Source organism: Plecotus auritus (genome assembly GCF_963455305.1).
Source record: "Plecotus auritus genome assembly, chromosome: 4".
Lineage (NCBI taxonomy): Eukaryota > Metazoa > Chordata > Mammalia > Chiroptera > Vespertilionidae > Plecotus > Plecotus auritus.
In genome coordinates this window covers 103,307,626-103,332,676 of record NC_137775.1, presented here as the reverse complement: position 1 = coordinate 103,332,676, position 25,051 = coordinate 103,307,626, and the positions used below count along the sequence as shown (strand labels likewise).

Below are 25,051 nucleotides of genomic sequence, written 5' to 3'. Positions count from 1 at the left end.
GGAAGGGAGAGGGATAGAGAGTTAGAAACATCGATGAGAGAGAAACATCGACCAGCCACCTCCTGCACAACCCCCACTGGGGATGTGCCCGCAACCAAGGTACATGCCCCTGACCGGAATTGAACCTGGGACCCTTCAGTCCGCAGGCCGACGCTCCATCCACTGAGCCAAACCGGTTTCGGCTTCTCTGAGTTCTTTAGCTTTATTCCAAAGGGTTGTGCATTCTTTCTCCATTGTTTCTGTAGCACTTAGATCATTTCTATTAGCTTTTCCTTCCTGTAATATATGTTTCTACTATATTTTGCTCTCATATATTTCCTTCCTGTAATATATGTTTCTACTAGATCCTGCCTTACCCCCGATGTTCCTGGCAAACAGCAGAGTGCCTAAGAGGATTCTGTATCTATGGAATGAATGAACAAACAGGCTTTATGTCTAAATACAATGTCTTCACCTCCTGGGTAAACACTTGCCATGGTCTCTATTTTGCCTACTCTGCCAGATTCTGCTTGCTATGGTATCTGGTGTCCAGGTATTTCAAACAAGTTTACATAATAAACACTTGACAAAACTTGCTTTATTATCAGCCTACATTTTCCACTCTGCTGTTTTTCCTTGTCTACAAACTGGCCTCTTTTCATTCATATCCTTATTTGTTTATTTTCAAATTTTATTAAATGTATTGGGTGACACTGGTTTATAAGATTACATAGGTTCCAAGTGCACAATTCTGTAACACATCACCTGTATATCGCATTGTGTTTACCACCCAGAGTTGTCTCCTCCCGTCATCACATATTTGATCTGAAACAATAAATTACATAGAAGAAAGCATAACTACTGAACCTATGGACTTTGCTCTTAAATAGGCTTTTGTTAACTTGACCCTGGATAACTTTTCATGGCTTCATCTACTACTACTCCCCAGCCCTGACCCTCTGGGCCTGCTGCTCCCCAGGTAAGTAACAGCAAAAATAAGTGAATGGGACTATATCAAACTAAAAAAATGCTGCACAGCCCAAGAAACCATCAATAAAACAAATAGCGACCAACCAAATAGAAAATATTTACAAACAACACCTCTGATAAGGGGCTAATATCCAAAATATATAAAGAACTCACACAACTCAACAACAAAAAACCGAACGTTTATTTTTCTTTAGCATTTTAAACTTGAATTATGGGGTTTCCATGCTTCTATTTGGGGAGGAATGTAGAGCACAGCATGAAAGTAGGGAAAGAAACCCGACAGTAGGGCAGCAATTCATATTGTGGCACTTTATGCGTATAAAGCACTATTTCTTACCTCATGGGAACAACTGGGTGAGGAAGGGTTTATTATCCCAATTGTGATTCTAGGGGTAAGGGCTTCCTCATAGCAGCCAGCCAATATAGGGCCCAAAACCAATCTCCCAATTCCAAGCTCAGCACTCCTCTGGGGCTGCCATAGCATGCTTGAGGGCTAAGAATGCCATGCGGCACCAATTAGGGGTTTGTTACCAAGTCCCTGAATCTCCAGGGACTTGAGCATTCTGGTATTAAATGGGGACTCCTGCCCTAGCCAGCTTGGCTCAGTGGATAGAGCGTCAGCCTGCGGACTGAAGGGTCCCAGGTTCGATTCCAGCCAGGGGCACATGCCTGGGTTGCGGGCTCGATTCCCAGTGGGGGGCGTGCAGGAGGCAGCCAACCAATGATTCTCTCTCATCACTGATGTTTCTCTCTCCTTCTCCCTTTCTCTCTGAAATCAATAAATATATTAAAAAAAATAAATAAATAAATGGGGACTCCCAGTACTCCCTCTCAGGGAACCCTTTTGTTCAGACTTGAATGAAGCTGTATGCTGCTGCCAGTGTCTTAAGAGGACATGTGGGTGACCTTGTCTAGAAGGCAGAGAAGAAAGACTCCTGGAAGAGGGGACAGAGGAAGAAACAAACCCTGAGTTTATTGGGTGAGTATTAAAAAACAAATTAAGTAAATATATTTTAGTGACTCAACTAAAATATAAAAACAACAGGAAAGGTTGACTATGACTGTGCACAGAAAAGGCTGTAAGAAGGAGGAAAGGTGTGTTGTCAACTGTTTCGTATTCTGGGCCTGGCTCTCTAGGGCGCAACCCTGCTTCCAGCATTTAACAAATATCCTTTTCTCCCCCAACAAATATTTACTAAGTGTAACATGTGCCAGACTCTACAGAACAAACCTATAGGTATAAAACCACAATGCAATAAAAATCTAACAAACTCCAGGACCAAGGCTGTAATAACAGATATACCACAACATGCATCCCCTGGAGAAACACTTGCACACCTGCACCGAAACATGTAAGAAGGAATGTTTACAGAAGTGCCATTTGTAGAAGAAAACAAAAACAAAAGCTGGAAACAACCCAGAAGACAGCAATAGCAGAAAAGGTCATGAAGCTGCAGCAGCATACTTTATGTCATGAAATGAACACCACCAGAAATATGCCTGTGGGTTATTGGTGGATCAGTGTATAGGTGATGGTAAAGGCAAAAGGCTCAGTGAGATGAATGAGAGCACGTGCAGAGAAGAGCTCTAAAGACAGCTCTGGAGCACTCCAACAGGCTGGGAAGAGAAGAAGGAAAAAGAACTACAGTGCCACACATCAATCAACATGAATGAACTAAAAGATGTTAACAAGCGAAGAAAGCAAATCAGATATAGTATATTTCCATTTATATAAAGTCCATAAACAGGCAACTATTAACCGTTATGTCAGTTAGGAATACAGTTGACCCATGAACAATATGGTTTTGAAGTGCATGGTCAACTTTTATGAGGATTTCTTTTCAATTAATACATACAGTACTGTAAATGTATTTTCCTTATGCTTTTAATAACATTTTCTTTTCTTTAGCTTGCTTTATTTTAAGAATAGAGTTTATACTACAAATAACATACAAAATACATGTGAATCAACTGTTTATGCTATTGGTGAGGCTTCTGGTCAACAATACACTATTAGAAGTTTTTGGGGAGTCAACAGTTAATGCAAATGTTCAACAGCTTGGGGGCGGGGGTCAGGACCCCAACCTCTGCATTAAGGGGCAACTGTACATGCCGAGGTGGTAAAGACTAAAAAGGTGACGTTACTACAAATTTCCGAATAGTGAGTGCCTCCAGGGATGAGGAGCGGCCGGGGAGGGGAGCACACAGGCTCCAGGCCTGAGCAGTGGGAACCTGGACATCTTCTACTGTCCTTCCAAGTGCACAGGTACATTTCCATTTGTATATTATATTTCACATGGAAAAGAAAGAAGAATATAGGACAAAAGAAAAGCATTTGTAAGTGCTATCATTTATAAATAGTACCTTGGAAAGGTCCTGCATACATGGGGGAAGTGACAAAATGTGGAGCTGGGAGAAAACTGAGAGACTACCACACTCCCTTCTCCGCCTCCCTGCTCACCCTGCTCACCTAGACCTGGGTGGGGCCCTCTTTTGTGCAACTCCTCTGCACACCTCCACCATAGCCTCACCACCTCACCATTCGCGTAGAGAGAGACCAATGCCACCAAGAGCAGGGACTTCTCTTTATTCACTCCCAGGAATGAGCACTGCTAGCACAAAAGAGGTTCTCAAAACTAAGTGTCTCATACAAGTGAAGTGCATGGTGCCAGCTAGGTTCTCAGGGCATGGCCACTGCTTCCCTGATAGAAGTACAACTGGGAAGTGAGAGGCCATCCACTTCCCTCTCGCAATCCAAGATAAACTCCCGGGGGTGGGAGCAGGGGGATGGGAGAAGCAGATCAGTACAGTTCTTTTTTCACCGTCACTGCCCAACCCAGGTCTCCCCATTGGGGAAACTAACATTTATGAAGTATCTAACATATGTTAGTGCTTCACAGAAATCACAATCTACCCATAAACACTGTAAAATATTAATCCCACTTCACAGATGAAAAAATTGAACATCAAAGAGAATAAAAGCAACTTGAATAAACTAAAAATAGCTAGGCTAGTTTTTAAGGCCAGAGCTCTCTGGCACTTCTGTAGCTGACACCCCTGGGACGTGATTCACCGAACTCTGGGATGGATGAGCTGGCATTAAAAACAAAAAGGTTCATTTAAGAGACATGATTTTACCAGAAAAGCATTGAAACTTGACTAATCTTTTATTTTTCTTATTTGACTTCTCAAAAAGGGTGGTAGAGTTAAAAATTTTCTTTGATAAGTTTTTAGAATTGTATCCTCTTCTTCTCTATTCTGAGACTTTTCCATAAGAACATTCACTTTAATCCGACTTCTGCGCGGCTGGAAAAGTGGATATGCAATAACACTTTCAAACTCTTTTATCTCTTTCTGTATTCTCTTGCGCTTCTCTGTGGTAGGCAGCTGGTTCTGGCTTTTTCTCAAGACTCTTGCCCTGAGCCTTTGTTCTATAAGTTCCCTCCCTTTAGTCATGCGTTCCTGGTGATCTTTAATTTGCATCTGTTCCCTCTCGTTTACCTGTTTTCTTCTCTGTGCATTCTGGACACCAGGCCCCTCGAACACAATTTTTGGGAGTGCTATTTCCGAAGGGGATTGCAGTAACTGTCGAAATGTTTTCTCTGTGAGTTCTCTGGCCTGTGCTGCCTGGTGCATTTGCCTCTCGATGTGTCTCATCTCTCTCTCAGGTACCAAGCACCACTGTTTCTGTCTCTCTGTGCTTTGCGTTGTCTTCCCCTCCCATTTCTTCTCGATCCCATTGCCTGTCTCTTGTTCTTTCATCATTCCCACCAATCCTTTACTATAATAAGACTCCACTCGGGCGAGCCAGTAGTCAAGGGAAAGGTCTTGCTCCCTATAGAGTGTTTGATACTCTTCTTGATTTTTTTGAGTTCTCAGTTGTCTTGCTGCTTTTGTATGCACACCACCTAAATTCTATCAGAGGGAAGGACAGAATTGTATAGGGTGACCATTTTTTACATTCAACGTAATTAAACAGGAGTTTACCCTAACTACTGACCCCAAGAAAAGATGAGTGGTTTATGATTTACTTTAGTTTAAGAACTTTGTTACTCCCATCATTTCTAGGTGAGCCTGTGAGCTCTGAAAGTTGAAGTACCTACCACCAAAATCAATAACTAGCTTTTTAAAAATATAGTGTTGGGAGTTTCCAAAATAATACTTTGTTTTTCAAGTATGGATATAGCTAGAAAACAGTTGCCAGTGTACACACACTACTTGAGGTGTCACTTCAGCAGAAAGGTTTTAAACCTAAGGTTCTTTCTCTTAGTAGTTCCAACCTGTATGATGTAAAGATAACTTATTTACCAATATTTTTTTCTCCAGTGGGGACTGCTGACCTGAAGCAATCCTAGGGTCTCTAGATGCTTTAACCCAGGCCAACCTGAAACACAAGAAAAGCAAAGGTAGATTAGAATGTGGGAGGTGTCAGAACATATCTCCCATACTGACTAAATCAAAACCCAACTGCCTTGGCCAAGGCCAAGGATATTCCACTTAGAAAGAGTAAACCTGCTAACAGACAAGACTGCACAGGGCCATTTCCCCCTGGAAACCACCACATTCCTAGGGTGGACAATAATAACATGAATGCTCTTTTAATAAGAGCATGTCATCCTTTCCTGTAAATTAAAAGCATACTTCTCTTGTGGACTCAACGCAAACCATTCTGAATCTTGTATCAGGGACTGGGAGAGGGGAGAGACAGATTCCTTGGTGAAGCGTGGCCCAAGCACATCTATGTCAGACTGCTCAGTCCCCCAGCCTCCCCTGTCTTCTGAGATAACTCTAGAATGAAGTGGTATGAGTTCATTCTCATTCTGCAGTTTCTTGATTCTGGCCCTCTCTGCCTCTATCAGCAAATATAGCATCTCTGCCCTCTAACCTTTTGTTGTGAAATTCTGTTCTTCCTTATACTGCCATTCATCCTTCACCTTAAATCCATTATGACACCATTCCCTGTTTATCCCTTATGATGGGAATTTGTGCTTACTCTGGTTTATTTATAGGACAGCCTGATGGCAACACAACTGGTGACTACCAACTTTCTATGCCATCCTTGGCCTCACCTAAGTTTACTGTGAGGTCACATTTAAGCCACCAAAGATGCCTGACATCTCATCTCTAAGCCCTTTTTAAAGAATATTACTGATGGCTAAGAGCATGGGCTCTGAAGCCTGACAGGGCTATGTGTGTGACACAAGGCAAGCAACTTCATCTCTCTCAACATCAGTTTCCACATCTATAGAATAGAGATACACAATAAAAACCTGTCTCTTGAGATAAGAAAGAACAAATGTGAACTAGATTGCAGAGCTTGGCATAATGCCTGAAATGTGCTAAGTTCTCCATTAAATACCAGGTGTCTACCCTCCACAAGGCAAGCCCCTAATTCTCTAAAGTCTTCCTGTTTTACTCTACCTAACAGTGATTCTGCCTTCTTCTGAACACTTACCATTTTTACTTTGACAACTCATTTGAAAATCAACCATGGTTTACATTATGGTATCTGTATTCATATATCACGTAAAAATTGACTGAAATTTAGACTCATAAAGGGTGGGAATTATATCTACAACTACAGTGATGTGTCTATATTATCAGAAAGTATCTTGATATCAAATATTGGACCTCGCTGACCTCTTAGGTACATTCATATCTCTTACTATGTGTATCTATTTTGAGATTTTAAAAAATGACCATCTTTTATTTAGTATATAGCATCTAGCACAATACTTAACATTAGAGTCTGTGATTCCAAGTTCTCATAATTAATGACTTGTTGATTGATGATTATCCGTATCATATATCTGAGCATCCTTCTCTCATGTTCCCCATAATACTATCTTTTAAAATATATATATATTTCTTTATTGATTTCAGAGAGGAAGGGGAAGGAGAGATAGAAACATCAATGATGAGAGAGAATCATTGATCAGCTGCCTCCTGCACACCCCTTACTGGGGATCAAGCCCACAACCCAGGCATGTGCCCTTGGCCGGAATCGAACCTGGGACCCTTCAGTTTGCAGGCTGACACTCTATCCACTGAGCCAAGCCGACTAGGGCTATATCTACTTTTTATTAAAACATTTACCAGTCTTTCTTGAAGTATATAGGCATATTTGTGTTATATGCCCGTCCTGGGTTCTCACATTTTGTCCTACCAGTATACTTTCATTGTATTTGAATTATTCATTTGTACTTTTTAAGGTCAGAGAACACAGTTTTCAACTTGGCAGCCCAGCCTCAGCTCAAAGACTGGCAAAGGTGCTAAATAAATACTAACTAAACAGATTGTGTGTTTCCATTGGGAAAAGGCCATCCTTATACACTCGTGTTCCTTTACTGCGTTAGGACAGTATTCCACGCATGGTGGACCTCCAATGAAAAGGGAAAGTTGCTCTAGCTGATTTGACTCAGTGGACAGCATTGACACCATTCCCTGTTTACCCCTTATGATGGGAATTTGTGCTTACTCAAATGTCAGCCTGCGGACTGAAGGGTCCCAGGTTCAATTCCAGTCAAGGCAATTCCAGGTTGCCGGCTCGATCCCCAATAGAGAGTGTGCAGGAGACAGCAGATCAATGATTCTCTCTCATCATTGATGTTTCTATCTCTCTCTCTCTCTCCCTCTCCCTTCCTCTATGAAATCAATAAAAATATATTTAAAAAAAAAGAAAAGGGAAAGTTGATGAGGGAAGAGCACTAATTTCAATTTCCATTTTCAAAGGACACACAGAGAGAAGTGAGAATAGAAATTGCCTACCATCATGGGTTCAGCAACAAACCTCCTTTTGTAAGACAGGAAACATGACACCCAGGTGCGTGAAATGACAGGGCCTGTCACTCTCGGATGGCTTGCTCCGTCTTAACCCCTCACTATTGTGTCTTTCCATTATAGCAGAGAAAGGAAGGCCAGAGTCTCCTCAAGAAGAGGCCACAGCTTGTCTCTTTCAGAGGAGAAATGAGGGATGGCTCCAGAACTTCTATATGTAGAGCTTAACACAGCTACCTGGTTGGGTGGGGATGGAAGAGCCGAGAGGGAACTAAAACTTCAGAAGCTGTCCCTTCAGGACAAGTTTCTACTTTAGATCGCACTTAACGGATGATTGCAAGTAGCAAGATTTTCTAAAACTATTTGTTCTCATGTTTTAGAAAAGATTTGGGAAATGTCAACTGTCTACCTAATGGATGATAATGATGATTTAGATAGAGTTGGTTGGACAGGAGGCGAGGGACGCGGTAAATGGAGGTAGGTGTGCAAATGAACACCAAACTTAACCTAAGTCTTAGTGAAATCCTACCCAAGGCTGCCCCCTTGCCTAGTGCTAGCGTCTAAGGAGGGGTGGTCAGCCGCAGGTTTCACCGCCTACAAAGTGCCGGGTCGTGCTCACGGCATCACTGCGTCCTTCCATTCCCAGGGACTAAGCATTCCTCCTCCGCTTCCACCCTCACCGCCCTCACCACTCGCTGCCTCGGGAGAAGCCGACTCACTCTTCCCGGAGGCCAGAAATAGCCCCCAAACCGCCCAGGTTGGGCTCTACAGAAAGCTCTTATTTGGCCCGGGAGGCCCAAGGAGCGCTAAAACTCTAACTCCCAACATGCTTAGCTTTGTTTATCTACCGCGCAGCCGCAGACGGGAAATACAGGCTCAAGAATGGCGGGAGTTGTAGTTCTCTATCCCTAAAATATTCGGTGAAGTTAGGATTTTCGCCCCGCACTGGGTTCCCTGTAAGACGCGAGACCAAGAAAATAAACATCCGAGATTTGAGTCCGAAGAGGAAAAGTAGCGGAGGCGCATCAATTACCCGTTTCCTTAGCCGAAGTCGCAGAACCAGGCTGGAGGCGACGCTGCACTCTCTTTTCCGAGAGGTTCCACTCCGCAGTCCTGCGATCGCCTTTGAGATGGTTATGACGTCACAGCCAATCGGGAGCCGGCAGCGGCGACGCTCTGGCCCGCTGCGTGCTTCCTGCCCCGCCGCCCGCGCCCAGCGGACGCTCTAGCCGGCGGCGTCGGCGGCTCTTTCGCCGGCCCGGGAAGCCCGCAAGCCCCGTGGGACCCGTGCTCGGGCTCCGCGGTCGCAGAGGCACGACACACGCGTGGGAGGGGGCTCGAGTTCCGTTTGCTGAGATCCAGGAACAGAATAGGAATGGCCCCTGAGTGGGGAAGAGTGCTCTCTGTCTTTTGTTAGTAACCTTCTCCTCCTTTCGCAGCCCTCGCCCACCCGTCCATCATGGACCTCGCCGGCAACTGCTCCAGCTTCCAGTCGGACCTGGATTTCTGTCCAGATTGCGGCTCAGTCCTGCCTCTGCCAGGGACTCAGGATGCAGTCACCTGTACTCGCTGTGGCTTCTCCATCCACGTGCGAGGTGAGGGCTCCAGGGCAGGATCCCGGCGGGGAAGGGTTGGAGGCACGAGGTCAGGCACGAGACTTGGTCTCGGGACGAAACCTGAGGGGGAGTCGGGCCGCCAGGTCTACCCGGGAGGGCTCGCGCGCGCCAGCTCCCCGCGCGTCGGCCCGAACCGTGCTCCTTCTGCGCAGACTTCGAGGGGAAGGTGGTGAGGACCGCAGTCGTGTTCCACAAGCTGGGCACAGCCATGCCCCTGTCGATGGAGGACGGCCCCGAGTTCCAAGGGCCCGTGGTGAGTGAATGACGTCAAGGACGGGCCCCACAGGGAGGGCGCGAAAGAAACGGAGGGCGATTGCGAAGATCTGGAGAGTTTTGTACCCAATTCCGATACAAAAGCCCCCTCACCCACCGTGGCTTCCAGGTGGACAGGCGCTGCGCCCGCTGCGGTCACGAGGGGATGGCTTATCGCACCCGGCAGATGCGCTCCGCCGACGAGGGCCAGACCGTCTTCTATACCTGCACCCGCTGCAAGTGCGTATCCTCTCCCTGGCCTCTGCCTTTCTCAGGCTGTTTGCTGACTAACAACTCCACTGATTTACTTTTTGTCCTGAATAAACAATTATTTCTTTTGGTCCCATCCATTTTTTTGTACAGTTCTGGTAGTAGGGAAATTTGTAGTCCTTTTATTTTTTAAAATTACACTTTCCTTATCCTTTTAATGCCAATGAACTAAACCTTTTAACATATTTAAGAGGAAATGAAAAATACAAAAGGCAAGTATGCTCAGTGGTCAGCAGTGATGCTGGCATCTCCCACTGCACCAAGGCAGTTGTGCTTTCCTGAGATGGTGAGTGAGTTAAAGAGCAGGCTTGCTGGGTGGCTTTAAGAGCTCCTCTTGGTCTCTGGTGCTCTGCAGTTGTACTGCAGTGTAGCAAAATGTGGCTTTTAAAAATCTTGTTTGGGATTTGTTGGACTTTTCAACATTGAGGATTGATGTTTCTCTTTTCCACATCAACCTTGGAAAATTATCAGCCATTATTTCATTGAATGTTGCTTTTCCCTATGTTCTCAATTCTCATATGCTGCAACTCTAATTAATTAGTTGTTTATTAGACTGTCTATCCTCCATTTCTCTCACCCTTGTTTTTCATACTTCCTATCTCTTTCTCTCTATGCTGCTTCTGGGTAATTTCTTCAGGTTTCTCCCTAGGTCACTAATTCTGTCTTCAGTTTATTTCAGCTATTATTTTTTATATAATTTTCTTTGTTTTGTAAAGTTCAGTTTTTTAGAATTTGAACTGTGGGAATTCTTTGAAGCATGAGATGAATGCTGTATCCTCAGCATTTGTGATTCCTGTTGAGGTCCCTTGAGGCACAAGCCAGAATCACTTTAACTAAACTTGGTTCCAGGTTTTTCTCAACTATGTAGGTAGTATGAATTTGGGCTGCAAGTCTATGCAAGGGCCAGCTATGGTTAGAAAATCTCAGAGGAGATTTTTCTTCCTCTACCTAGTGACACAAATTCCCTTCTGCAGAGTTAGATTTTTTTCTTGTTTACTTTTACACAGAGGGGTAGACCCGTGGGGGTCCCAAATTTATGCCAAGTACCTCCAATCATACATTGTAGTTCTGTCTCAGTTCCTTCATATGGCTGTCAGAACAGCAAGAGGGCCATGGTAGCAGGGGTTTCAGTTTTCACTTACCTGTTTAGTTTCCTGGTTTTACATCATTTACTCAATATGAATTGCCTTTACTTTCTTGCCATCTCATCAATGGATTAAAAATATTGATTGTTAGATATATCTTTTGAGAGTATTTCCCCCAGTCTTATCTATTTATTTTCTTAACTTTTTTAAAAATGAACAGAAGTTTTAAATTTGTATTAGGTCCAGTTTATCCTTTTTTTTCCCTCTCTTTTATGGCTAGTGCTTTTTGCATTCCAAGAAATATCTGCATACTTCTTGGTCATAATTCTTTAGATATGTTTTTAATCCCAGCATTTTTAGTTGGCTCGAAGTTAGAGGATTATTTATGGGAGGTAGCTTTCCAGTGTCATAATTTGAGTATGTCATCTTACACTGTTAGAACCTCTTCCTTCAGTCCAATATAACAAAGAAATCCTTTCTTTCTCAATAGGTTCCAGGAGAAGGAAGACTCTTGATTTTCCTTTTTTTTTTTTTTTTTTTTTTCTGGGCAACTCAACAATCCCTCCCCTCCCCTCTTCCTTGGGAGGTGAAGGATATTGGTTCCTAGATCCTTGTCCATCCCCTGGTTGCAATATTTGCTCCCCAAGAAGCAAATCACCATGTGGAGATTACTGTTGTCTCCAAGTTGCTCCTATTCCTAGTTGAGTTTTTCTATTAAAGCTATATTTTTCAATAAGACAAATATGTGTATGTTATCTATAATCTGTTTTGTTCCAAATGGAATTAAAATGAGTTCATAGATATATGTTTGTTCTTTTAACACATGTATCAACTACAAAAAGAGTATACATTAGTAAATGAGAAAGAAAAAGAAAAAGCCAAGAAATTGAAGCCAGCAATGAGGCTAATATAAAAAAAGCAATTATAACTATTTTCTCACTATCTAAATCTATTTGGTTCCCGAGTTTAGGGAAACAAAAAGTGGGGTTTGGATAGTGAGAGATTCAACAGAAAATTTAACAAGATCTATTTGCTATGTAAGTTTGCACAACAAAAAATCTGATACTAAGGGATACCAGTGTGCACTTACTACAGGTGAACATTTTGGAAATTGTTTTTTTATTGCTCTTGAGCTAAATGTAGTATACACTGAGTGGCCAGATTATTATGATCTCTGAACGCATAATAATCTGGCCACTCAGTATGTATATGTATATGTATATGTATATGTATATGTATATGTATATTAGAAGCTCAGTGCATGAATTTGTGCATGGGTGGGGTCCAGCCAGCCTGGCCAGGGGGAGAGGACATGGGCAGTTGGCCGGCCTACCTGCTGGTCAGCCTGCTGGTCGAACCCCTGGTCGAGGGGACAATTTGCATTTTAGCCTTTTATTATATAGGATATACACTGAGTGGCCAGATTATTATGCATTCAGAGATCATAATAATCTGGCCACTCAGTGTATATTGTAATAGATTGATATATAGAAAGAAAAAAGTAAAGACTACAAGGAATCCCAATCCACAGAGATACTTGTTTTCTTAATGGGTATACTGTACATACTGAGTTGTATCTTGCTTTTTTCAGGTTGAACCATAAACTTCAAAGGCAAAAAAATACACAATCCAGGCACAATAAACATTCATATTGCAGTCTGGGAATCAGTATTCCTACATTCCTTGGCTTAAATGGTGATCAAGGGGTGAAAGTAATAATGATTATCTCGTAATTGTGTGACCTTTTGTGTATTCAGAGCTCTCAAACATACCGTATCTTGTTTGACCTCCTCAGCAACTTTGAGGGATGGGCAGGGCAGTCTTCTGCATTGTACATTTGAACTGTTCTGGCAGTTGACTTCCTTGCCTGCTGTAATCTGAAACAAATCTGTTCACGCTTCTACCCTACGTTAAGCCTTTCCTTGCCCCATAACTGACTAGATAAAGTCCAAGTTTCCTAGAAAAGCATACAGGGCCTCCCATATAACTGAGCCTACTTGTCAAGCCTCGTTGGCACTCCCTTTATATCCCACCTTTGTACATCCCAACTGCATGTCCTTCTGTACATATCTATGACTCTCTAAGCTGCTCTTTGTACCTAAAAAAAATCCCCACACATCCTTTTGTCTGCCTTTGTGGTCCCTTTTCACCACTCTTGCTCCCTAAGAAACATGCACATATTTTTATCATAGCATAAATTGTTCTGTATTATAATTTATGACCATTTCTCTGCTTACTCTTACTCATTACCCCAGAGAAAATATTGGCTGTATACAGCTAAATTATTCTTCACAGATGAGATTTACATATACATTAATATCCCAATGTCTTATATTTTTGTTAGTGCTAAGCATGCCAATCTTTCCTACTAGTCTGGGAGCTAAAGGCAGGATCAGTGTTTCATGCACCTCTATCTCCAAGGCCTGGTGCCATCACAGGAAAGTGTCCCAGCCAAACGTGCATGCGGGCCTGCTCGGGCACTTCCAGGCAGAGGACAGGTCCTAGAACCCAGATTCTTTGTTTTTCTTTTTTTGTTAATCCTCACTGAATGGTTAAAGTTGGTGGTGCATGGGCAGGCTAAATAGCAATCTCAGGTGGTGAATAAAGAAAAATTGAATTTATTTAAAGAAAAGGAGATGGGGATATACAAAGAGAAGGGCTACACAGCACTAGGTTGATGATGGCAGCAAAAATATACTTAGGACAGTGAAACAAGTAAGATGCATGGAAAAAGTAACAGGAGAGCCTAGGCGGGGCTGTTCTGGGTCACCGAGAAGTCAGAGAAAAGGGGGCCTTGGAGACAGGTTTGGGGGTGAGCCTGGGACAAGCTACGCTCCCCATTCTCCCCTGGTTGCAAGTCTCGTGGTCCCTTAGGGGGAAGTAGGGGCAAGGGACCGGCCCAGGAGTGCTCCCGGGAGGAGAGCTCTCAATGGGGATGGGTCCTTCATCCTCATCGTATTTCTTGCAGTTGGAAATCTTAGGGGAGGTCTCAGGAAAGGGTCTCAATAGAATATTCATCAGTTTTCCAGGGGTGCTCTTTCAGGGTTGTGGTCTCCACTGATTAGTGCCAGGGCAGGGGGTCATTAGTCATTGCAGCTGGTCCTGAGGCAGCCACTTGTCACTTGTCTGGTTTTGCTGCTTTTCTGGGCCTGGAGCTGAAATACAACTGATGTTATCTTTAGGGAAGAAAAGGTCAGGGGTCCAAACAACATGACCAGTGAGGGAGACCGGTTTGCACTTAATACAGGTGCTAGGGAGGGAGGTTGCCCTGGGGACAAGGTTCTGTTTTCCCAGTTTTGCCCCTTGCCAGGCATCTGGGGCTTTCTGCGGTGGTGAGTTTCTGTACCTGGTCCATCATCCTTGTTCTGCTCATGTCTGTGAAACACCCTATTTTTTCCATTGATTTTTTGAGAGTGTAAGGGCGCGGAAGGGGAGAGAGAGAGGTAGAGAAAGAGAGAAAAAGAGAGAAGCATCCATGTGAGAGAGACACATCTATTGGCTGCCGCCGCATGCCAGGAGTCTGGCGGGGATAAACCTGCAACACAGGTATGGGAATGGAACCCGCGACCCTTCCTTGCGCGGCTCTAACCACTGAGTATACTGGCCGGGGCTAGAACCCAGATTCTTAAGTGTGTTTCCACTGCTCCTAGGTCCCCTTTCTGTAATTCCCACACGAAACAATAAGGAAACAGAATGGGCCATTACCTTTGCTCCTTAGTTTCCCGCCCACTCAGGGATGGAGGCGGCGGGGTCGGGGCGCCTCTCCGGCTCCCCCTTCGGACCGCCCTCCTACCTGACCTGCGCGCGTGGCCGCCCTCCGTGACTCCTCCTCCCGCGGGGCCGCGCAGTGCCTGCGCACTGCTACTCGACCGACGGCAGCGCTGCTCCGGCCGCGCCTGCGCTGCGTGCAGTTAGTGCCGGGCGGGACCACAGACGGCGTCACACCCGGAAGCGGGGGGCCGGAAGTGGGGTTGCACAGGCTGTCCCCAGGGGTGGGGAAGTGGGCCCAGGAGGAGGGGAAAAGAAGGTGGAGGGTTCTGGCTGCCACTCTGAGTCCGATTTAGGTCCCCGGAGACGCAGAGCAAGGGAAGGGTGTCTCCTCCCTCCCCGCCTCAGCCCGAGCCATGGCCGAGGCAGGGCCCGGGCTGAGTGAGACCGTCACTGAGACAACGGTTACCGTGACAACCGAGCCCGTGAGAAAGGCGGAGGGCGGTGCTGTTTAGGGGTCTGGGAGGTACCGGGGAGGGCGGGGATAGGGCTCTGGAGAGTTGCTGGACGGCCTGGGCTGGGGAATATGGGAGGAGTGGGGTTGGGAGAAGCGCCCGGACTTGGGATATTTGTAGTGGCAGAGATGGAGCAGGTTGGTCAAGTAACATGTTAGGATGTAGGGATGCTGCTTGGGGTGGTGGTGTGTGTAAGGAAGAACGGGAACCTGAGGGTTATGGAGCGCGGGAAGTGCTGGGGAAAACGAAGGGCTGAGTAAGAAAGCATGGTTGGAGGCCAGCTGCAGGGAACTTGGAAGCATGCATATCAATAACTATTTGTCGAAGGGGTGAATGTAAAAGGAAGCTGAGAGGAGGGAACAAAAGAAAAGGAGATGAAGATAATATTTGGAAAAATCAGAAATGTAAATAGAGAAAAAGGTAGCATTTTTGCAAAAATAGGTTAGGTCGTTTTCAAAGGGAGAAGGATGTATTGGGCTTAATAACACCTGGGTTAAGGGAGTTTAGAATAATGGTTACCAGAGATGCTAGGAAATCGGTGAATAAGAGGTAGGGAGGGCTCTGAAAAAAAGAGATCATAGATTAGGCTTTGAGACTGAGAAACTAAATACCACCAAGGATAAGTTGGGGAAGAAAATGGAGAAACAGTGAGGGTTATATTTTCCTTTGAAGATTTTCTGGGACCTTCTCTAGGTTAGGAATTGTGACTTCTTTGTATACTAGTGGTTATCAAGAACAGGAAATACTACTTCATGGTTCCTGAAGGCGTCATAGGCCTGTTCTAGTTCATCTCCCACCACTCGGCTCTTCTGGTGCTGTCTGTGTACTCGGGAGGCCCCTGGGAGGGAGTGGGATGGTCCATAGGAGGGAACTACATGGGTATGCCCATCTCTATCAACCTAGGAGAACCGGAGCCTAACCATCAAACTGCGGAAACGGAAGCCAGAGAAAAAAGTGGAATGGACGAGTGACACTGTGGACAACGAACACATGGGGCGCCGCTCATCAAAATGTGAGTGATTGCTGGCCCACAGTAACCCTGGAGTTCTCACTCCCGTCCGCATGCTTCTACCTCCTCGCATCCACTGGCCGTCCTGAAGCCCCCAGGTGCCCCAATCCTGTTGTTGCCTTGGTGGTTCTCTGGCATCAGGGAGAGGAGGTTAAAATGAGAGGTACGAAAGGGCTCAAATTGGGATGGGATGTCCCAAGGCTTGAAGGCAAGTGGTATCAGAGATAAGTGTAGCGTTGGACTCCTGGCTCTCTCAGAGGATTATGGGGTTGAGTGTCTGAGTGCCAGGGGGTGACCCTGGGGAAGCTGGATCCTGGAAGGTAGTAGGAGTCCATAGTGGAAGTAGGAATTCTTCCTGAGATCCAATGGGAATGTAACTGACTCTACATCTTAATCTTCCTCCTTTTTAACGGGGCTCCTCCTCCCAAATCCAGGCTGCTGTATTTATGAGAAACCTCGGGCCTTTGGTGAGAGCTCTACGGAGAGTGATGAGGAGGAAGAGGAAGGCTGTGGTCATACACACTGTGTACGGGGCCACCGCAAAGGACGGAGCCGTGTAACCCCCGGACCGAGCCCCACCACCCCTTCCCAGCCCCCTGACCCATCTCAGCCCCCTCCAGGGCCAATGCAGCACTAAATTCCTCTCTCCCCCACCATTTCTGTGTCTGTCTGGCCCTGACTATATTCATGTTGCTACCTGGGGACTAAACCCATGGTTTGATCATTCTCCAGCCCCCACCCACCTCTCTGTCTGAAGGAGGGAAGGAGAGGAGGGTGGACAGAGATCCTGGAATTCTGATTTGCTGCTATTCTAGAACCCAGGCTTATGGGTTGCCCAGCCCTCATTGTTTTTGTGTTCCTCCCCCTCAGTACCGATCCTCCTCCCCTCAGGGATCTAGGCATCTTGGTCCCAGTCTCTTCCCTTTGCTCCCACTGCCAAATTGCCTGCCCTGGGATCCAGCTCTCTCGGCTCCCTGCATTCTACTTGAGTCCCAAATGCTTAGATTGGGTTTCCAATAGCCCCAGCTTTCACTGCCAGGGTCCCGGTCAGGTCCAGGCAATCTTGCCCCAGCTGCGCTTCTTAGTCCTGGCTTAGAGCTCTTCCACTAAGGCATTTGTATTTCTATAGTCCGAGCGCCTAGTCCTTGCTTGTGGTGTGAGGGGTCATGGAGAGCTCCCAGCCCTTCTGTTCCACTCCTGCCCACTCTCATGCCCTCAGGAGGAGTTGGGGGAGAGAAAGGTCTTTGTCATTCTCACCTTTAATGGGAAATGGAAGAAGAAACAGACATGTCCTCTTTCCTCACCCTTCACGTGTGATCTAGGGTTTCTGACAAAGCTGGCTTTGAAAGGGGTCACTTAGGGCCAGCTGTCTCCTCAGTGTGGTCTTCCAGCTTCAGAGACAGGTCCCACATCGTCGCAGGGAGAGGACGGAAGAGAGCAAAGAGATGAGGGCATGTCCCCTACACCCCACTCTCACCCCTTCCTTCCTGGGCTTTGATGTCTGCCAGGCCAGGTGTCCAGCTCCCTTGCTCTCCTTGGGATCTGAATGTCCTGTCCACGCGCTTGCCACGCACACTTGCAGAGATCAGTCAGATCTACACCACCATGGAGATCTTGTTTATTGCCACAGATGCACAAAATAAATAACCCAACATCTCAAATGTGTTAAATATGGGCCCATTTATACATGAGGGGGAAGATAGATGTGAGGCTACACAAGGATGCCTTAGGGTGTCTGGGCCAACCCCAGGTTGAGGAAAGGAGAGGTAGTACTGTCGGTTTCTTTTTAAAAACAAAAAATTTTTTTTCCGGAGAGGGAGAGGGAGAGAGAGATTGAAACATCAGTGATGAAAGAGAATCATTGATCGGCTGCCTCCTACACATCCTCTACTGGGGATCAAGTCCACAACCCGAACATGTGACCTTGGCGGGAATTGAACCTGGGACCCTTCAGTTCGCAGGCCAAAGCTCTCCAGAGCCACACCGGCTAGGGCCTTGCTGGCGGTTTCTCACTGGAGCAGTGCAGGGGGTAGTTTAGAGAAGGTTCGTCATGGGAAAAGACTGAACGTGGGAAGCAGTCACCGTGGAGTAGCCTCCCCCCCCCAAAAAAAAGAAACCAACTTTGACATTAAGCTTCCTAGAGAACCCTAAGGCCAGAGCCCAGCCTCTGGCTTCCAGGAGGAGGTCTTGCTTCCCTTGAAAAGCCTGAGAATGGACCGGGAGGAAAGCCTGAGGGAGGCTGGGCCTTTGGTTGAGACCAGCAAAGGCGGAAGTGGAGGGGAAATAATTTGAAGCGCCTGGAGCAGCCTAGATGGGGGGAGGGGCAGGTGGGGAGTCCTGGGGCGGCTGGTGGGGAGAAGCTCCCAAGAAGAAGGGTGCAATGGATTGGGCCTTGGGAGTGATGTGGAAACGAGGCCAGTTGAGTCTATGTGGGAAAAAAGATACAATGGAGGTGGGCAGGGTGCTCATCGGAACTGTGGCTGCCGGCCGGCGGGCGGGCGGGGACAGGTCCCTGGCAGGAGGGCCTCCGAGCCCCAGGGCAGGTGGGGCCAGAAGGAGGCTCAGCCCTCCGCAGGCACGATGCGCAGCGGAGTGCGAGGGTCTCGCGTGCAGAGCAGAGGGAAGACCCGCTGCCCCAGGGGGCCGGGGGCCTGGAAGGCGAACAGCAGGTCCAGCGAGCGGCCGTCGTAGAAGGCCACGCGGCCCCGCTCCCAGTCCAAGTCCACGCGGATCCGCCGTGGCGGGGGCCCGGCGCCGCCCAGCGGGGTGGGCTCAGGTGCCGTGAGTGCCCACAGGCGGCCACCGCGGCCCTCGACGGCCCACACAGAGCCCACAGGGCACAGCCCTACACGGCCCTTGCGTTGCACCGACTCCCCAGCCGCACCTAAGGCGTAGTGACTCTCCATATCCTCGTCTTCCCGAGGAGGGGCTCCGCCTGAGGCGGGGTCCGCGGTCTCCACCTCCCAGCAATGGCGGCCCGCCCCGAAGCCCTGCTCGCCCAGCACCGCAGGGAGCTGATCAAAGCGCTCTGGGCTGTCAGGGGGCTCTGGTGTCCCTGGGGGTGCCAGCCGGACGCTTCGGCGGTCAGCGGAGATGAGCAGGCGGCGGTGGGCAGTGCTAGGGTCCAGGGTCAGGTCGGCTGTGGAGCACAAGACAAGAAGGGGCCGAGAGAGAGGGGTTGCTGAGTCAGGGGGCGCAGGACCAGCGTTCACAGTGGAGGGCACCTAGAGGCCCCAGGCAGCTGCAAGGGGCTGTGGACTGAGGAGGTGAAGACCTATGAAGGATAGGTCTAAGCAGGCCCAGCCTGCGCACGGATGGCCCTTTCTATAGAACTGGCCTTGGGCAGGAGAGAGCACCAGGGCTGGGGTGGGGGAGAGAGGCTGGCCTGATGGAGGAATGAGGCCTGACACCTCCATCTGCAGAATCTGGGGTGGGGTTGGGAGCTGGGCCAGCAGGATGGGGAAGGTGGATCTAGAGACAGAGTGATACCAGATACCGGAACCCCAAGTGTCAGAGGGGAGGGGCACAGGGAGGAATTCTAGGTATCTGGAGAAACCAGCCCACTCACCCACAGGAATATGTGGGAGTGGACAGGCCTACTTTTACAGGGAGAGTGGGGCAGAGTTGGACAATCTGGTGATAGCCAAAGGGGCCAGAGCAATCGTTATTGGCCTTGAGTGTACGGGGTGCCTTGAGAAAAGATTTCTGGATTCGGGGTATAAGAAGCAATCTGGTGGGCAGGGTGGTGGGTGACCAGGAGGTGGAGGCAGGGACTCCCAGCGGCTGCAGAGGCGGCCTAGCCTCCCGGGTGGAAGTGCAGGAGAGGAGTGAGCGGAAGCAGGGGCTCCTGAGAGGCCACTGACCTTCAGGGGTCTGTTGTCTGAGTGTTTGAATAGGTAAGAGGGAAGAATGGCTGGAATATGAGGACTTAAGGGTAGACATTGTTATGGGTTGAATCTGTTTCCTCCCCCAGTACCTTAGAATGTGACCTTATTTGGGAATAGTCTTTACAGAGGAAACCAAGTTAAAATGAGGTCAGTAGGGTGGAGCCTAGTCCAATATGAGTGGTGTCCTTATAAAAAGGGGAAGTTTGGGCCTAGAGACAAATGGGTCCAGAGGGAACACTATGTGAAGACATGGGGAGAACAGCACCTACAGGCCTAGGGCCGGCAGGGGCCCCAAAGGCGAGGAGAGTCAGGACCAACTCAGCCCTCAGCAGGCACCGCGGCCAGCACTGTGAGAATGAGCTTCTGGCGCTTGGGCCACTCTGTGAGACTATGTCACAGCGTCCCTAGGACACCGACACACACATCCAAAGGGGCTTGGTGGTTTTTGAGATAGAAGGGAGCAGACCGGAAACAGCCTCCTCTCCCCGCGCCCTTACCCGCCAGCCTGTGCAGCATGTTTCTGACCACCGGGTAGTCCTCGGGGAGCTCGTCCTCGGAGTGGGATGACTTGGGTGTGGGGGCACCAAGTCTGGACAAATGAGGGAGAAAGGTCAGGAAACCAGTAGACACCCTCTGCCTTCTGTTGCCCCCTCTCCTACCATATGGCACCTCTGGAGCAGGGAGGGGTAAGGCACCCCAGAAACCCTGTCTGAGTGGGTACAAAGGAGTGGGCCCAGTGAGAAGGTGATGGGTGGGCAGCTGGGGGTGGAAAGGAAGGAACAGTGAAGGGGGACTCACCTTCTCCATGTCTCCCTCATGTCCTGGGGGCAGAGGAAAACGTGGATGTGAGCTGAGCTTTATACTGTGGGGAGCCCTCCCCGCCTCCCGGCTCACAGCGGGTCAGAGGTGTGAGCCCCCATCTCTCAGCACATCTCCCCTTTGCCCCTGTGCTCCCGATTCCCGTCTCCTCTCGCCACCTCTCGCCACCCCTCGCCACCCCTCGCCACCCGCTCATCACACCCCATTTCCTACCACCACCAGGCACTGTCCTGCCCCGTCCCCAAGGCCTCAGTGCCCCGCCTCATCCATGTCCTTTTTTTTTTTTAAATATATTTTATTGATATTTCACAGAGAGGAAGGGAGGGGGATAGAGAGCTAGAAACATCGATGAGAGAGAAACATCGATCAGCTGCCTCCTGCACACCCCCCACTGGGGATGTGCCCGCAACCAATGTACATGCCCTTGACGGGAATCGAACCCGGTACCTTTCAGTCCGCAGGCCGACGCTCTATCCACTGAGCCAAACCGGTTTCGGCTCCATGCCCTTTTCTTGCTCCCCTCCCCCAGTCCTTGCCTCTGAGCCTGTCCTCCCCACTTCCTGAGGGTGTAACCCTTTACATCAATCACACAGACCAGACATACTCAGAGCCTTTGGGGAAGGGGTTCATGCTTTAAAGCCTCACAATAAAGCTGCTTCACTTCTTGCCATAAAAGCCCAGTGGCGTTTATTGGGCCCTTTGCTTTGTGGTCTCTCTCTGGCCAGGGAGGCTGCCGGACTTGTGTCCCACGATGCTCGACAGGACACCAGGGGAGCCGCCTGGAGGCCGATACCGCCCCTCCACGACGGGGTTCCTCCTCCCCTCCCCAGGCCCCGGAGCACGACTGGAGCAGGCGAATACGGTAGAGAGGAAAGGCTTTGCCTAATTATGCCAACTACACCTCAACCAAGAAGTTCTACTCTGCGTAGACTTCAAAGAGGGGGAGCAAGGCCCGAGACGGCTTAGCTGCTGGGGAGAAGTGGGTCGGGAATCCCCAAAACCGGGGCTCTCGCAAGGGGATGGGGTTGATTGCCGACCCAGGAGGGGCGCGGCCGCGGGTGGGTGACAAGGCTGGGAAGTAGAGGAGCCAAGGCCCCACGGGCAGTTCTTCCAGATCCCGCCGCCCTGCCCGCGGCCTGGGAGGAGTCGCGGCAACAACAACAAACAACCCGTCCCCCCGGCGGCGGCGGGGCTTTCGGATCTGCACATTCTCCACCCTCCCTCGGGCTCCCCGCCCTCCGCCCAGGTCCCCCCCTCGCCTCCCCAGGCGGCCCCTCACTCCGCCCGATCCCCTAGGACTCGGGCCCGCGCCCCCCTCCCCCCCGCGGCCCCGCGCGGGAGTGGCGCCCAGCCCCCGCCCTGCCTTTCTGCCTTTCTCAGCTCCATCCTTTGCCTCGGCGCCACCCCCGCCCGGGCGCCCGAGGAGCTCCCTCCGCCGACCGCAGCGGCCGCGTCCCGCCTCACCTCTCCCGGCGGGTCCAGGCTGCCCATGGTGGGGATGCGGCGCCTCCGGGCGCGGGCCCCCGTTTCAGCCAGCCGCTCGCGCAGCCCGCGGCTGATGCGCACCTCCACGGCCAGGCGCACGTGGGACCGCAGGCTGCGGCGTGGGCAGGGCTGGCCGCAGCGGGGGCAGGCGGGGGGCGCCTCGGGGCCAGGCGCCGGCGGGGCCCCCCAGCGGCGGGCCAGGCACGCGCGGCAGAAGCTGTGCTCGCAGGCCAGCAGCACAGGGTCCTCGAAGGGGCCCCCGCACAGCGGACACGTCGCCAGCTGCGCCAGGCGCTCCACCAGCCCGGGGCCCGGCGCGGGCGACTCCATGGGAAGCCGGTTCTGCGCGCCGTCCCCGCCGTACTCGCTGACGCCTCTGCCCCTCTCCTGGGATGGCCTCTCCGTCCCAGGCTGCAGCCTCGCCTCCACGGCCGGTTTTATAGGGAGGGAGGAGGCCCGCGGGAGGTAAACAGCAGCCTTGCGTAACTCCTCTTCTGGTTCTCCCGCGTCCCGGCCAAGTTGGGGAGGAGGGCAAGCGGAAAGGACACCTGGGTCCTCCAACCAGAGGGGAGTCACCAGGGGCGCGCTGGGGGCAAGGTGGCCGATTATGGGGAGGGGTAGTCCCCTCTACCTGCCCCCCCCCAACCCAAATCTCACCTTCCCCTCGGCCTGTGGTGTGCGGTGGGCAGGGTGCCCACATCGCCGGGGAGTGAGTCATTCCAGGTGGCTGGCACACCTACTCCTGGGGGCGGGGCCGGAAGCAGGGATCCGGGTTCGTGTGGCTTTGAGTGTTGGTGTGTGGCTGTCATTCCAGGTGCCTCCAGCTTCCTGCCTCAGCTCTTAAGGGCTTTAGGAACTGAAGCTCTGGGGTAAGCGGTGGGGAGCAGGCGCCCACACTTCCGCCTCGAGGAGTCAGGATCAGCTGTACTTCTGGCGGGTTCCCAGGTCCTCTCGCCTTACTTTCTTCCTGTGTCTCTAGTTCTTCTATTTTTCCCTGTGTATGATTTTATTTCTACTTTTTTTCTCTCCTTCATTGAGATGTGTCCAAGGGTTATCTATTTCAAATCTTTTGGTAAACTGAGGCTGAGAGCTGGCACTGTCAAGGTCCCAGAAGCAGAGCCATACCCAGATCTTCTCATTTGTGTCCTTTCTGTGAAATTTTTCATTTCAGGTTCCTAGAACTCCTTTCTGCTTCCTGATTTATCCTTATCTTTCCTTGTGCCCTCTTTCCTCACCTCCATCTCTGTCTCTTTCCTCCTCCCCCTCCCCTCCCCCTCTTCGCCCTTCTCTCTGCTCCCTCTTCCTCCCAGCTCCTCCACCTGTCTCCAGCTAGGCCCTTCTGCCTGGATACCCTCCAGGGTTGTGAATAAGTAAACATGCAGATGCCTGCAACTGTGGTCACACACACACACTGTACAAACATGCATGTGCATCCACCAATGTCCAAATGTCTCCAAGTGCAGACTGACAGACAGTACCTTCACATGATGCAGACCTCACAGAGACACCAATAGTCTCTCACACACTGACTATCACAGGGACACACAGCAGGCATTACTCAGGGACAGACAGGCTGCTCAGAGAGCGCAGGGGGTGTGGGGGGTGTGGGGGGCTGTCATTAGCGTTACTGTTGATGAGAACAGCACAGTGTCTTCGGAGCAGCAGCCCTCCAGGCACCCTTCTGCCCCACTGAAGCCTCAGGGAGGCATTCAGATACACACCCAATAAACACACTAACAAATAAACACAGCACACTCATCTTGAAACAAACCTCCAGCTCAGTGCTCAGCTACCCAAGTGAAAGACTACATATATGATCAAATCTGTTCTGTAAAAGATGGACTTCTCTGTTCTGTCAGGTAGAATAATGGTCCCCCGAAGATGTCCACATCCTAATTTCCGGACATGTGAATATGTGAGCTTACATGGATAGCTAGGGGAATTAAGTTTGCAGATGGAGCCTAGCCAATGTGGCTCAGAGGTTGAGCGTCGACCTATGACCCAGGAGATCACGGTTGATTCTGGGTCAGGGCACATGCCTGGGTTATGGGCTCAATCCCGATTGATGATTCTCTCTCATCATTGATGTTTCTATCTCCTCTCCCTTCCTCTCTGAAATCAAGAAAAATATATTTTTAAAAAAGTTTGTAGATGGAATTAAGGTTGCTAATTAGTTAAATTTGAATAGGGAGATCATTTCAGATTAACCCAGTGGGTCTAATATAATCAAAGATCCTAAAAACTGGAGGACAAAACCAGAAGAGGACAAGCAAAGGGACTGAGCATGAGAAGGACTTTGATGCTTTGAAGGCCAAAGAAGGGGCAGGAGCAGAGGGGCCGAGGCCTCTTGGTGCTGTGAAGAGTGAGGGGAAGGGCTCTCCACCGCCTCTGTGCTCCTTGCTTCCCCGCCCTGCTGACACCTTGACTTAGACTCTGAGACCCATTTCAGACTTCTGACCTCCAGAGCTGTAAGAAAATAAATGTGCCGTTTCACACATTTCAAACGTGTGTGACCACTTTTGACAGCAGTAAATAGGAGACCAGTGCCCGCGTTCTCCCTCCCGCGGTCCGGCTCCGGGGCCCTCTGCTCTTGTTTGCCCCTTCCAGTTGTCTGGATTTCTCTGAATGTCTTTGCCTCTCTCGGTCTTCTTGCCCGTCC

General features: G+C 49.4%; 4 protein-coding genes and 1 long non-coding RNA gene across 6 annotated transcripts; 2 read left to right on the top strand and 3 right to left on the bottom strand.

Moving 5' to 3' along the window:
• Positions 1–1,068: 1,068 nt before the first annotated feature.
• Positions 1,069–8,370, bottom strand: LOC308246756 (uncharacterized protein ZNRD1-AS1; the record flags this gene model as incomplete). The annotated part of the gene is made up of 3 exons (XM_080665135.1): positions 1,069–4,884; positions 5,278–5,353; positions 8,366–8,370. The coding sequence occupies 3 exons, from the start codon at positions 8,368–8,370 to the stop codon at positions 4,129–4,131; spliced, it is 837 nt and encodes a 278-aa protein (XP_080521261.1). The 3' UTR covers positions 1,069–4,128.
• A 455-nt stretch (positions 8,371–8,825) lies between these two features.
• POLR1H (RNA polymerase I subunit H) lies at positions 8,826–11,771 on the top strand. Of its 2 annotated transcripts, XM_080666263.1 has the most exons (5): positions 8,826–9,058; positions 9,186–9,341; positions 9,515–9,615; positions 9,745–9,854; positions 11,460–11,771. In XM_080666263.1, exons 2-5 carry the CDS (start codon positions 9,206–9,208, stop codon positions 11,482–11,484), a joined length of 372 nt encoding a protein of 123 aa, XP_080522389.1. In that variant the 5' UTR covers positions 8,826–9,058; positions 9,186–9,205; the 3' UTR covers positions 11,485–11,771. The 2 variants fall into 2 exon arrangements, with proteins under 2 accessions (XP_080522389.1, XP_080522388.1); XM_080666262.1 differs by having other exon boundaries at positions 8,831–9,341; positions 11,460–11,769.
• A 1,793-nt stretch (positions 11,772–13,564) lies between these two features.
• On the bottom strand, positions 13,565–14,844 carry LOC308247309. Its single transcript, XR_013960484.1, has 2 exons — positions 14,675–14,844; positions 13,565–14,124 (listed from the first exon to the last, which is right to left on the bottom strand). It is a non-coding gene; the product is annotated as an uncharacterized lncRNA (long non-coding RNA).
• Positions 14,845–14,929: 85 nt separating this feature from the next.
• Positions 14,930–17,863, top strand: PPP1R11 (protein phosphatase 1 regulatory inhibitor subunit 11). The gene is made up of 3 exons (XM_080666261.1): positions 14,930–15,162; positions 16,096–16,204; positions 16,636–17,863. Exons 1-3 carry the CDS (start codon positions 15,094–15,096, stop codon positions 16,836–16,838), a joined length of 381 nt encoding a protein of 126 aa, XP_080522387.1. The 5' UTR covers positions 14,930–15,093; the 3' UTR covers positions 16,839–17,863.
• RNF39 (ring finger protein 39) lies at positions 17,798–23,022 on the bottom strand. The gene is made up of 4 exons (XM_080666260.1): positions 22,372–23,022; positions 20,887–20,909; positions 20,586–20,677; positions 17,798–19,340 (listed from the first exon to the last, which is right to left on the bottom strand). Exons 1-4 carry the CDS (start codon positions 22,720–22,722, stop codon positions 18,763–18,765), a joined length of 1,044 nt encoding a protein of 347 aa, XP_080522386.1. The 5' UTR covers positions 22,723–23,022; the 3' UTR covers positions 17,798–18,762.
• Between the last annotated feature and the right edge of the window lie 2,029 nt (positions 23,023–25,051).

Bases quoted from the DNA above. Each gene is read 5' to 3' on its own strand.
- RNF39 (XM_080666260.1), bottom strand. From the start codon at position 22,722: ATGGAGTCGCCCGCGCCGGGCCCCGGGCTGGTGGAGCGCCTGGCGCAG. The intron at 20,910-22,371 runs GTGAGGCGGGAC...CTCTGCCCCCAG, and splicing joins GCCTGGACCCGCCGGGAGAG to GACATGAGGGAGACATGGAG. The intron at 20,678-20,886 runs GTGAGTCCCCCT...TCATTTGTCCAG, and splicing joins ATGAGGGAGACATGGAGAAG to ACTTGGTGCCCCCACACCCA.
- POLR1H (XM_080666263.1), top strand. From the start codon at position 9,206: ATGGACCTCGCCGGCAACTGCTCCAGCTTCCAGTCGGACCTGGATTTC. The intron at 9,616-9,744 runs GTGAGTGAATGA...CGTGGCTTCCAG, and splicing joins CCGAGTTCCAAGGGCCCGTG to GTGGACAGGCGCTGCGCCCG. The intron at 9,855-11,459 runs GTGCGTATCCTC...CTTTCTCAATAG, and splicing joins TATACCTGCACCCGCTGCAA to GTTCCAGGAGAAGGAAGACT.
- PPP1R11 (XM_080666261.1), top strand. From the start codon at position 15,094: ATGGCCGAGGCAGGGCCCGGGCTGAGTGAGACCGTCACTGAGACAACG. The intron at 15,163-16,095 runs GTGAGAAAGGCG...CTATCAACCTAG, and splicing joins TTACCGTGACAACCGAGCCC to GAGAACCGGAGCCTAACCAT. The intron at 16,205-16,635 runs GTGAGTGATTGC...TCCCAAATCCAG, and splicing joins GGGGCGCCGCTCATCAAAAT to GCTGCTGTATTTATGAGAAA.